Genomic DNA, 13,604 nt, shown 5'->3' on the forward strand with positions numbered 1-13,604 from the left:
AAATATTTAAAAAATAAACTAATATACCGTAGTATATTTTGAATTGATATCTAGTCACGCGATAGAAAAGTATTTCACATTCTTATAAATTAGATAATAAAATATTTATATAGATGTATTTTTTAAGATACTTGAGACTATATATAAACAGTATGCGTATATACACAGCATATATACAGATGTACGATTCGAACCGTCAGAGATATGCACAAGGGAGATTAAAAGAAAAGATTTTTAAACATGATTTTTTTTCATAAGCTCACGTACGTACTTTCTAATCTTTTTCTTATAAATATATGTGCATGCAAGTATACAGTAATGAAACAATCACACGCTTACATATATTCGTACATACATACATACACAAAAATACAATCCTGTTGCTGAGAAAAATATTGTAATGTTTGAATTAATATTTCAAAAAGTAGCCAGAATACGTCGACGTACTATACACAGATGATATAAGACGTAGCATAATGTATTAAGATAATATTCGATGAGATAGAAAGAAATTTAATTATATATAATACATTATATTATTGAAATTACCTCTTGATTTTATATCAACACTTGTCAAACACAAACAGCCTCATTTTTTTATTTTTCCTCTATATATACATATGCCATACTATTCGCAAAACAAAGCACTCGAAGAAAATCCCTTCCAATACATCCATTTCCATGATTGAACTCGACGATTTTGAATAATACTTAAAATAAGTACACCGTACGAGTTATGAACTTACACAAATTAGCTCGCTCGCAAAAATATTATGACTGGCCCATACTAACAATTAGAATTAGCACTACTTCCACATAGGCACGACGAATCGATTGAGATAATTAAAAATAAAAATAATCAATATAAAGGCAGAGAGAGTAGGAGACGACAACAATTTTTCTTTTTAACGGAACAGTCATCTTGCAGCGTTTATTTGTTTCTCATCAACATCGCTACAATATGACTTATCTTTACTTCGACTGTCCTCGATAAAATGCTCATGTAAAATTGATACCTGATGGTGCATAATTCCATCTTTGGATTGATTTCCACTACTCAAAGTCGAATATTCAACTTACAATGACAACTGATATCGATGAAAAATTACGAAAAATTTGTCACGCTCGGAAGACTCAACGAAGAAATGCGAGAGGCGATACTTTCATTTTTGGATCGAAAGATCTCGACGCATTCCGAACGACTTTCTTAACTCCATTGTACCGAATCGACGACAATAATCTGCCAAATGTCGATGGATCGAAACTGTTTTTACGATTGCACATGCGAATACCATAAGCCTGCCACATACGGCATAATCGGTGTGACATGAGCTTATGACATACCTTATATATATTTGAGGATTATCGAGGTACCGTCTACTGTGGACAAGATGATTTTTTTAGATTTAGATCCCCATAATTACACGCAGCACTTGGTACACCCTATGGCGGAACATCACGAGGCGTACATTCTGTTAATTTCGTGTTGATAACGTTCTTGAACCGCTTTCCTCTTGAGTTTAAATGCCGCGGTTACCAAACCCATGTCAGGGGACCATTGCTCCGCGCATAATTTTACTGCACCAGGTATTTCGAATCCCTGGAGCTTACCTGCAAACAATAGCAACATGTCATTCAATGATAATAAATTACTCACTATAGCGAGCGCGAGAATAATGATAATAAATAAATGGAAACTTACATTTCTTCGCTTGCTCAACGAGTTCTTGAAGTACCGCTTTCTCGATTTGTGGATCGTTACAGAGTTCCTCAAGACTCTTTCCGGTTATGCCTTGATTTGTGGCAATTTCTTCTAAATAATGTTGATTAGGTACGACTAGCGCCACAGTATACGCTTTATTCGCATCTCCGTAGACGCAAATGTTTTCCACGACGGGACAAGTCTTCAACTCGGACTCTACTTTACCCAAGGAAACGTATTCACCGAGTTGTAATTTAACCAAATCCTTTTTCCGATCTGTAAAATATCAATTATCGAGAGATGTCGAAATTAATAATAAGTATAAAAATTACCCTATATAGAAATGAAAAAATATGATGCTACAACATAGTTTTTACGACGTACCGATAATCTTAATAGAACCATCCGGATTAAATTCGCCAATGTCGCCCGTTCGGAACCATTGTCTGCCGTCTTCTTGAAAGAAATCTTCCTTCGTTTTATCCGGCAGTTTATAGTAACCCGCGGAAACCATATCGCCACCAATTACAATTTCTCCTCTGGGATGTGGTTGATCTGTGACTCGATAACCGGCTTCTTCCCAATTCTCTAAACGGATGTCACAAATCGTAGTTGGTGCTCCAACTCTTCCGGTAGTTCTATCATGCACTAAAAGTGAAAGATAAAGAATAAAAATGAAGGCTACACTCTTAAAATGCTTCTTGTCATTAGAAAGACTGAGAATACGTACTATCCATAACAGTTGCGCAAGAAGTCGTTTCCGTGAGACCGTATCCTTGAGTTACGGTAACGCATAAACAAAGTTTCACATGATTGTGAGTGTCTGGACTGAGAGGAGCGCCTCCGCTAAGAACAAGCCTAACGCAACCACCAAGCACCTGTTTCGCAGCTCCAAAAATATACTTGTCGAAGAGAGGTGTTTCATAGCCCCGCTTTGTCCATTTCAGCTTATATTCGTATGCAAAATTGAAGATGGCTTGCCTAAACGGACCAGACTTCTTCACATTTTCGTTTATTCCTTTAGAGATACGATCGAGAATAAGCTAAAACAATTTTTCAAATTTTCAATACTTATCAAAATATACATATATTTTATGTTTGTGTTTAGTCAACACTTGCAGTAAAACTTATGTTGAAATAAAATAAAAACTTGCTGATAAATAAAGTCATATAACGATTTATTTTATCCTTATATACTTGAATCATATTTTTTATTTAAAAAGTTAAAAATCTGTAAAAATACTCACCGGAACCGCGGTTAAGCAAGTTGGATGTAGGACGGAGGCATCACCCTTTGATCCTCTTTGAATTTTGCTACTTGAGTCGATCAGCGTAAGCGGCGAGCTATAACCAATGGGTACTCCGTTCAAAAGACACACGCTTTCGGCCAAAAGCTCAAAAACGTGAGCCAATGGTAAGAAACCGAGAAAAACATCGTCCGATCTGATCTGTACCGCGTCGGAGAACGCTTTCAGGGTGCTTATGATATTTTTATGAGAGAGAATTACGCCTTTCGGTACTCCGGTCGAACCCGACGTGTACATAATTATGGCCGTGTCACTACTTTTTGGCGAAGTACCGTTCGCCTTTGATTCATTGCCCATTTTGACAACATCGGAGAAGGGTACCAGCCGCACCCCTTCCTAAAATACAAAAACAAATGATGAAGAATATTTAAAAAAGGAGAGAAAAAACAATAGGTCTTCTTTATAGCTGAACTAGCTGCATTGGACTGCACTAGTTCAAAAGTTATCTTTTTTTACTCTACATTGGCAGGAAAAAGATAATCTACCTCTGAAGTGCAGCCCAGTCTAGCCAGTTGAGCTATACTGAACTATACTACTATTACACTAATTATAAGCAGCACATTATCGATGATTACGTAAATAGCATAATAATAGTCAATGCCATAATCATTAGACAAAAATAAACTTTTGAAATATTACCGTCTGATACATTTAATTTCCGAACGCTTTAATAATCAATTATTTGAATTAATAATATTTGTCGCGCTATTTCGTCGATACTATTATGTCACTGTTTAGAAAGGAAATGATAAATTGAAACTTTCTGTATTCATAATTTAACGCGCAAATTCATAAATTAAATGCTAATTTTTATATTGGATGATATTGAAAATACTACCTTGTAGCCTTTGGTATCAGTCGACTTGAGTTGATCTTCCATGTAAATAATCGTCTTGACTTCTGGCATCATCTCTAGCAGCCGCTTAAACTTGGGCAAAAGATCATGGCTAGTAATGACAGTATCCACCTCAGTTTCATTAATACCATGAGCGATGGCTTCGTCACCCAAAGTCGCGTAAATGGTTACCACCGTGAAATTTTGTTTGAAGCATGCGTGTATGGCAATCATCCACTCTGCTCTTGTCTCAGCAAAGATAACGACGTTCTTGCGTGGCTTCATACCCAGTTCCACCAAACCTCGGCCGAAGGAAGTGGCCAACCTGTCGACGTCGTTGAAAGACTTCCATTTGTACTCTCCCATTTTATACTACAAAATAAATGAAATTTCACGATATAAAGTTAATCTCTGTTCAATGCTAATGTTGATTGATTTCTTCTTAAGTAAAGTTTTAATATCTTTTTATAATAGTCGATGAAGATAAAAAAATTAAAGTTATTCATCCCAGCGTCTCACCTTCTTGAAGATTCTACCGTTAGGTTGAGGCTCATCCTCATCCGCTAAGATTTGCCTGGTACCAAGACACCTCTTGTCACCGTGCATTTTAACAACCCAGAGAAGTACTTTTTCCAAAGTATCGACCTTTTCACGTTCAAGCATGACGTGCATCGACCCCGGGGGATCGACGTTTCTGTAAGTGACCTGACAATCATCCTTAGAGATCGGACGAGCCTTGATTCTCCTAGAGGCCTTACGCTTCTCCCAGGGTCGCTGAAGTATGAGATATACGGGGAACGTCAACAAGTCGTACACATACGATAGAGCCTTGATCGCGTGGATCGCACCGCTGATCCAGAAGCCTTCCATTTCCCTGATAAATAAAGAAATAATTTAAATATTTCCACTTAGACGGTTTTATGTTAATGTTCAAACATTAATATTTGGTATCTGTGAAAATTGGATGCAAGAAGATAATAACAAGTGCAAAAATTTGCAATTAATAAGTAGACTAACAAATAAACTCTTTATTTTCTCAGATCTTTTCAGATCTCTTTAAAAAAAAAGAAAAACATTAACGTAATTGTATATAATTCGATCACAATATTCTATAATTCTTGCAAAAAGAGCGAGTTCGAGCATTAGTTATTTATATTCTCTTATCTCATTTTGATATCTCATTTGATTATTTATATCAGGAGTTTTATTTATCTGCGTAAACAAGAATAAAGACGGTCGAAGTCATGCACATATATGCGTATCATATCAATAATAAAGCAATATGATATGTCAGATCGATAAGCGACAGTCAATATCAATGGAAATAATCTCCTTGGAAATATTTGTCAAACAATTAAGCGCCTTTTATCTATCTTATGTAGAATAGCTATATAATTGCAACACTTATCATGCTAAATGCGTAGAAGAAAAAAGATGAATTCTTGCAAGTAGATACACAACATTAAGATTGATAAAATAATAAAAATAACAAATCATCGAAGCAATAAGATAAGTGTAATAGAGACATGTATCTATAATTGTGTAAAGACGTGTATAATTATAAATTTATCTTCTATAATTAATAATCTTCTATAATTATAAATTTATCTTCTATAATTAATAGGAAGAACTTAATTAGAAAGATTAAGTCAATTATTCTGATTTCTCTAGTACATCTCTTTTCAAAATACTAAAAACTATTGTTGCTTCTTGATGCTAATAAAACAACGATATTTCCATTTAATCGACGAACGTCGAATAAAAACCATTCAACTGTATATCTTGTTCAATTGCAAATATATTGACGATCGATTTTCTGGTGAGCGAAGAAAATATTTTGAGATACATTTCGAGATTGATGTATTTTTAATGACTTTTAAAATTTTCTGATATTTGAACATTAATATACTCATTAAACACTAAAAAAATATTGTACGCTAAAAGAAATAATTTTTTAGTGGGACACAAATTATGCAAAAATTTATATAACTCTTAATCTTTCTTAATTTATGAAATAATTTATATAATTATATTAACATTGTAAACAATTGCCTTATAATACACAAATATTAAGTTATAATTATTTTTATATCATATGAGAAAAAAGATAAAGCAAAGAATTATTTAAAGACCGCTTGAATCACAATTCATCATGTCGAGTCGCAATTGTGATAAAAATATCATTTTACTAAAGTCAATTTAAATTAATGGACTCGCATATAGATTTCGTTGATTTTTTTTTATTCTATTACTCCGATCGCGTTATTCCTCGTATTCAATCATCCCTGAACTTTACATCGCACTTATGCGAAGTGGAGTTACGTCAGTGGTCACATCGCACGCTACAATTATTAATCGAGTTTCTTTCAATTCCGTTTGCTATTAAACATGTGTCAACTAGACAATATCGCGTCATTTGTGATCGCACACATTCGTTATGAGTATTATGCAAATCAAATAAACACAAGTTATATCACTAATTGATATCATATACAGGGTGACCCATTTTAACTTAGGCAGCCAAATAACTCGAAAAATAAGCAAGATAGAGAAAAATGTTTTAGACAAAAGTTGTATGGTTTCGAGGGGGCCATAAGATGGTATCATTGGTTTGACCTTGAAGAGTCATTTGAAGGTCACGTGAAGGTCACTTCAATTTTTTTAAATGGAACATCCTATATATTTTTGTACATTCTTGTAGCTCATCTCGAGAGCTTTCCAAAACACTATAATTAAGTACATTTTCGTTAAGTACTTTTTGAGTTATGAGGCTTGAAATAATTTCTTAATTTTACATAAACCGTAAAATATTTTGTAAAATATTCATTTTTCGATTATCTTACCTTAATACTTTTACGTACAAAATAATGAGAGGAATCAACTGGTGTAAAGAAAACACATAGTTGTTTTGAAGAAAAAATATATAATTTGCAATTAACAATTCCATATTTTTTCTTAAAAACAACTATGTGTTTTCTTTACACCAATTGATTCCTCTCATTATTTTGTACATAAAAGTATTAAGGTAAGATAATCGAAAAATGAATATTTTACAAGATATTTTACGGTTTATGTAAAATTAAGAAATTATTTCAAGCATCATAACTCAAAAAGTACTTAACGGAAAGGTACTTAATTATAGTGTTTTGGAAAGCTCTCGAAATAAGCTACAAGAATGTACAAAAATATATAGGGTATTCCATTTAAAAAAATTGAAGTGACCTTCACGTGACCTTCAAATGACTCTTCAAGGTCAAACCAATGATACCATCTTATGGCCCCCTCGAAACCATACAACTTTTGTCTAAAACATTTTTCTCTATCTTGCTTATTTTTCGAGTTATTTGGCTGCCTAAGTTAAAATGGGTCACCCTGTATACAGTTGAGTTTTTCTGTGACTCGACTTTGCATGATAAATAGAATAACTACCGCGTTTTTTGATTGAAATTATAAGGGTTAAACGTGATATCAAAAAAGCATCAAATCTTACTTTTTTATAAATTCTTACTTCGATACCACGTGATAAATTTATTAGGATTTATCAATAAAAAAAGACATTTTATTTCTAGAACACCCCGTATAATGATTACGATCAAAGTATGTATTGAGAAGGAAGACGCCGAGAAGGAAACACGCGATCGAGATTTCAATATCGTCGCGGACTTTGGACGTCGCGAGTTCACGAATCGAACGAATGAAGTCTTTCGACTCTCATCTGTGCCGTCATGCGTGCCTACTAAAGAATCTTCCACGTGCGTAAGAGCGAACATCCAAAGGAGAAACTGCAATGTGCGATAAGAGGCCTGGATGATTAAATGCCGTATTTTTTATCTGCATATGTATATATGTTGTCTTTTCAATGATTTGCCGTGCGGCAAAAAAATTCCCGCCGAATAAAAATTTTCTTTCGCGATCCAAAAACAATTTCCTCTTCCACTTTGCAATCCGATAAAACGGATAGGAATGATGACGCAGGTTCGGATTATCGCGGTAACGATCTGATAGCACTTTTCAGTTCTATAAGTTCCTGATAAAAATTAAAAAAACTTCCGCATTTGTTATATTAAAAAATCGAAATCAAAAAAATTCGCGAATCTAGCACGACACCCTTTCCCTCTAAAGTACCAAAACGCATTGAATATCATTATTTTTAACAAGAGTTCCCGATAGTTCTATTCAAGTTCAACCTACATATGCAATTTTAGATCGATATTCCACAAATTAATAATGTCCTCGATATTTAGTGAAAATGTGTCGTGTGAATAATTTTACGCAGTTTTAACAATAGTTTTCGACAGTTCTATAAAAGTTCCTGTGCTTTAGATACATTTTTACGCAGTTTCCATTGTTTACTATTTTTTAACAATTTTAACAATTTTAATTACCCAACACGACACTCTCCTTCTAAAGTACTAAAATACGTTGAAAGATATTATTTTTTATAACAGTTCTCGATAGTTTTGTTCAAGTTCAGCGTATATATGCAATTTTAGATATTTCGATATTTCAAAAATTGTTTAAAAATTATTAATTTAAGGATCGAGGATATTAAAAATTGATTGAAAATTATTAATTGTTGGAATATCGATCTGAAATTGCGTATATAGGCTGAACTTGAACAGAATCATCAGGAACTTGCTAAAAATAATGATATTCAACGTGTTTTGGTTCTTTAGAAGGAAGGATATCGTGCTAGATTCGCAAAGTTAGCACATTTTTTCAATGTCGATTTTTCAATAAAGGAATGCGAAACTGTTTTTAATTTTTATCAAGAACTGTAGAACTATGAAAAGTGCAATCAGAACTCTTAGTATTTTCTTGAAATTCGTAGATCGTGTCAGCTTCACAGACATGTAATTTTTCACTTTTTCTCACGATAAAAAAACTAATTAAGAAAACTAATTAAATTAACTATAAATTTTATCTGAATAAATAAATATATTATATGTGATAATTATAAATATATTACATGTGATAATTATAAATATATTATATGTGATAAGATAAATTTATTTACGAAAAACTGAATTACAAAATAAAAATAAAAATAAAATTATAAAATCTGCAATAAAAACACATTAGTGATATAGTGAGGAATCAATATATGCATATTATAAAATATTTATGATTCACCTGCGCAATTAAAAAACCATTACGTCTATTCTATCCTATTATCTATTTTCATATTTGAATGAAAAAGTTACATACATAGTAACAGCATTCAAGATAAAAGAGATGATGAAGTTCTTATACCGATCTAATGCGCGATTTCTTATAAATTGTGTGTTTATTACAAAATATAGAAAGAAGAGAGAGAGAAGGAAAAAGAAAAATGTGTGTGGTACAAGAAAAGCTACTAAAAATAAATATCGTACCTTAGCTCTTTCCTTGAATGTAAATCAATATGTGAATTAAATCTATACCTTGTAATATATGTTGAATATGTTAAAGTATGTTGATCTATATCAACTTGACATAGATCAACATACTTTAACATATTTTTCTCTAGTATATATTAAAGATTAACATATCGCCGGTGATATATTACATAATATTCAAACACGCGCGCAATCATGCAAAATCCAAGATCTTGACATACAAATAATATAATAAAATCTACAAACTACAAATGATACTCTAATGATTGTTTAAATCAAAAAAATCTAAAAAGATCTAAAAAATTGTTTAAATTTGATTTAAATAATTGGGAAATTATGTCCTTGTTGGCATTTTCTTTAGAAAAGAAGTAAAAAACGGCATGTATTTACAAAAAAATTCCTGTTCAAATAAATATAACAACGTTGATTCTCAACTTGATTTCTGTAATATATTCAATTTTTGTACGAGAGATTTAAATTATTCCGTCACAATTTGAGTGAAGTGCTCAATAAAATATACGATCTTTAACCATGTGATTCACATCCCGATAACATTACAAATAAAAGTATCGTGCTAGAAATAAGAAACAGAGGTATAAATCAAAGCGGCAGAAAAACAGCTAAATACACAACACATAATAGTCATTTATCTTGCGAAACATCGCTGCAACGATGTAAAAGAGAATTGAGAAAAAAATAAAATATATAAAGAGAAGAATAAATCAAAATGTGAATATATTCCGCTATAAATGCATTTTATATATCATAAATAAAATTACAACACGTAGAAGACGATTATATAAAGAAATATGTGCTACAAATATCATGCTATAAGCAATTGAGTAAAATAAATTAAAAGGCTCGATATATATATCGGCTGCCCTTCTGATACTGATGAGCAGCATTAACACGTCAGTACACCTCGAGTTTGACATTTCGCGCGCTGTTCGAGGGCGAAGAATCGTATTTCGTAAAGCGATAGAGAAAGGATCCAGCGAAGAGAAAACTCATGCGGGGCCGCAGGATGTGACGTTTTAGTGGTGCAAGCTCATGTATCTACGAGCTACGCAGCGGCATTTCCCGTGCGTGTTCATACGCTACGGACTCACTGTTTATCGTCCACGATCATGGTGGCGGCGTTATATCCGGCTTCCATATCACCCTTAATTCCAAAATCGCCACCCTTTATCGCCTGGGTGCCTCTCTCTGCGATGCGGATTAATCGACACACTGCAAGAAAAACCATTCCCAAGGTCGGCACAAGTTAGTCAACAACTCCGGGGTTGCAGCATGCAAGGGTGCATTCAAGTCATGTTTGTCGTCGTCGAAATGGCTCTCGATTCTGCCGGTGAAGATCCTCGAGATCGTCACTCGCAGATATGTCGAGGGGCCGGGAATCGCTGCCAGATCTTTTCATTGCAGCGTTATCGACGCACTCGTCGATCTTAAGGATCTTCTGGTTTCCGGTTAAGAGACGGGTGATCTCTCGTGTACACAAATGTTTTGAAAAATATATTAATTGTTCCTTTAAATGTGTCATATATTAATAATGCATGACGTATCTCTGGTGTGTACGATGATACATCGATCGATATATTACATATTTACATATCTCACACGATTATTAAAAAATGTACTTCGTTCTTTACAGTCATGAGATATGACTTATATAAATGACTTATATGACTTATATAAATCATCGCTTATATAAATATTCGCGTTGCAGCATGCAATAAAATGTGCGTTTTTAAATCTTGCCTGCTTAAAAGTGCTTTATCTTCTCTCAAGTATGGAATAATATGCGTATTTATGTGACGTGACGAATTCACGTTTGATTGCGTCAAATCCTGTATACACAGAAAAAAGGACATTCTTGTTTTGAAAATATATTTAGTTTTAACATGGAAATCTTGAAAAGAGATTAATTGTGTTAATTAAAGAAAAATATAATTGCTTGAATAATTGTTTACTTAAATGAAGCCATTTTATATAGTTCAATCAAGAAAGATATATTCTTATGATTTAAGATTTAATTTTCTTGAATGGAAAAGAAACAATGTTAGATAGAAAATAACATTTTTAAATCAAAGATTATAATTTTCTTAAAGTAGAATTAAATAATTATATATTCTTGAAGTGACAATTACAGTATTAAAATAAGACTATAATATTGTTAAAATTTAAAATTATTAAATTCTTCTAAAAAGAAGAATTTAATAATTTTAAATTTTAACAATATTATAGTCTTATTTTAATCTATTATAGTCTTATTTTAATCTATTATAAATTGTTGCGTATATACGAAATAATGAACGCGTTAGTTTAAGTATATAAGTTTTGATTTGACACTTATTTTTTTCTGTGTATGTATCAAGGAAACTAACCGCGCATAAGTAATACCTGATATAAATATACTATAAAAAAGAAACATGATTGATGCCAACAGAGGAGTTGGACATAAGTTAATGAGAGATCGACTATAGTTCGCATGTACATGCAACAAACTTATTGTTAGCCTAAGAGGTTGTAGCTGATATTCGCGCTATAAAAAGTAATCAAACTACAACGGATCAAGATTTATCCATTGTATGCGACTAACTAAATGGGAAAGATATAACGACTATTCGAACCATGTGTGCCTCGTAAGTATATATGTATAGTGCTTTAATGTACAGTTATGCAAAGCGAAATAGAGGCCTCCCGCGTCCTAGAGAAAACGGGGATCGATCCTGAGGATGGATCTTCCATAGCATTGCAAAATCATCTGTTCGAGAAAGCAAGAATTCTCCAACGTTGTCCGCAATTTGTCCATCGCGGTCCTTATGATCGCGTTAACCACGCGGCAGCTGACACGGTCAAGTGCACTTTGACCCCGATATACGCGTCAATCCGCGACGGAACGCACGCATTGCGTGCAATAGGCGCGAGCGCAGCCAGTTATTCGTGATGGAGAGTTTTCGCGATCTAAATCTGACGTTATTATTATCGATTTTATTTAGGAGATTAAGAGTCTATATACACAGAAAAAAAGGAAATTCTTGTTTTGGAAATATATTTAGTTTTAACATGGAAATCTTGAAATGAGATTTTATTGCGTTAATTAAAGAAAAATATAATTGCTTGAATAATTGCTTACTTGAATGAAGCCATTTTATATAGTTCAATCAAGAAAAATATATCTTATGATTTAAGATTTCATTTTCTTGAATGGAAAAGAAACAACGTTAGATAGAAAATAACATTTTTAAATCAAAGATTATAATTTTCTTAAAGTAGAATTAAATAATTATATATTCTTGAGGTGACAATTACAATATTAAAATAGGACTATAAAATTGTTGAAATTTAAAATTATTAAATTCTTCTAAGAAGATTATAAATTGTTGCGTATATACGAAACAATGAACGCGTTAGTTTAAGTATATAAGTTTTGATTTGACACTTATTTTTTTTCTGTGTATAAAGACATTTTTCCTGTGAGCTAACCGTATCAATGTTCGATCGATCAATCTAAATTAATGCATAAATTTTAATCGTTGCTACGAGAAGAATCGATCTCCCTCAATTATCCTTATAAATAAATAGATTTATAATTATGATTTATAATCATATTATAATCTTTTTGTCTTGTGTGCCTTTTATTTAAAGACAAATGCTGATAAAATGGAGTCATATCGACGATGAAATGATGTAACAAAAAAATAATATATGTATAAAGAAATGTAAAACATCTTTTTTGCTATAATAAATATGTCACACTTTGCTCTCGCGAATGTCTTTATATTAAAGATTTTATAAATAATACAAAAACACGAACCTTGGCCCGAGCACAAATCTCAAGATTCAAAGTTCACAGCTATTCCTTGATGCAGATAACTATCCGGAAATATTGATCGATGGTACAAAGGACGCTCATGCGTGTCCACTTTACGAAGTTATATAAACAGCGTGAAGTATATCCATTTTTTTCCATAATGTTTTAATAGAGAAATAATCATATTAGAAATAAACATTTTTTTCAGATACATAATTAATTTTAATATATCTCTCATTAAATATATTTCTTGACAGAGAAATGCAAATAAAAAACTGAAATATGTCTCATCTTTGAACGTATCATATGTTTAAAAATTGAAGAAGTGCTCCGTTTGCCCTCTTGAAAAACAAAAAAAGATATCAATCGAAAGACTGTATTTAAAACGTTTGAAAAAGCTGTACTGAAAAGAAAATTCTGGATAAATCTGTGAGATGCATTTTTTTGAAATATTTAATTTTTATCATCAAGTATAATAATAATAAAACATTTAGCAATAGTTATAAATATTTAAAAAAATATTTAAAAAATAGTTATAAATATTTAAAAAATATTTTACGTTTAATTG

General features: G+C 32.2%; 1 protein-coding gene across 7 annotated transcripts in view; it reads right to left on the reverse strand.

The window, feature by feature from the left end:
• Nucleotides 1-613: 613 nt before the first annotated feature.
• Nucleotides 614-13,604, reverse strand: part of LOC145976588 (fatty acid CoA ligase Acsl3-like) — a 31,173-nt gene continuing 18,182 nt past the window's right edge. For 4 of the 7 annotated variants that reach the window (XM_083107823.1, XM_083107819.1, XM_083107822.1 and 1 more), the window contains exons 2-8: nucleotides 4,364-4,718; nucleotides 3,848-4,216; nucleotides 2,950-3,345; nucleotides 2,433-2,745; nucleotides 2,087-2,350; nucleotides 1,703-1,978; nucleotides 614-1,611 (exon numbers count right to left, since the gene is read on the reverse strand). In XM_083107823.1, coding sequence (XP_082963949.1) covers nucleotides 1,457-1,611; nucleotides 1,703-1,978; nucleotides 2,087-2,350; nucleotides 2,433-2,745; nucleotides 2,950-3,345; nucleotides 3,848-4,216; nucleotides 4,364-4,714 — 2,124 coding nt within the window. In that variant the 5' untranslated portion in view covers nucleotides 4,715-4,718 and the 3' untranslated portion in view covers nucleotides 614-1,456. Of the gene's footprint in view, nucleotides 1,612-1,702; nucleotides 1,979-2,086; nucleotides 2,351-2,432; nucleotides 2,746-2,949; nucleotides 3,346-3,847; nucleotides 4,217-4,363; nucleotides 4,719-10,331; nucleotides 10,453-13,604 lie in introns of all 7 variants that reach the window. The other 3 variants (XM_083107818.1, XM_083107820.1, XM_083107821.1) reach the window with 1 other exon arrangement.

This window comes from Camponotus vicinus, unplaced genomic scaffold (genome assembly GCF_025532165.1).
Source record: "Camponotus vicinus isolate PSW18456_S1 unplaced genomic scaffold, iyCamVici1.0 SCAF_9, whole genome shotgun sequence".
Lineage (NCBI taxonomy): Eukaryota > Metazoa > Arthropoda > Insecta > Hymenoptera > Formicidae > Camponotus > Camponotus vicinus.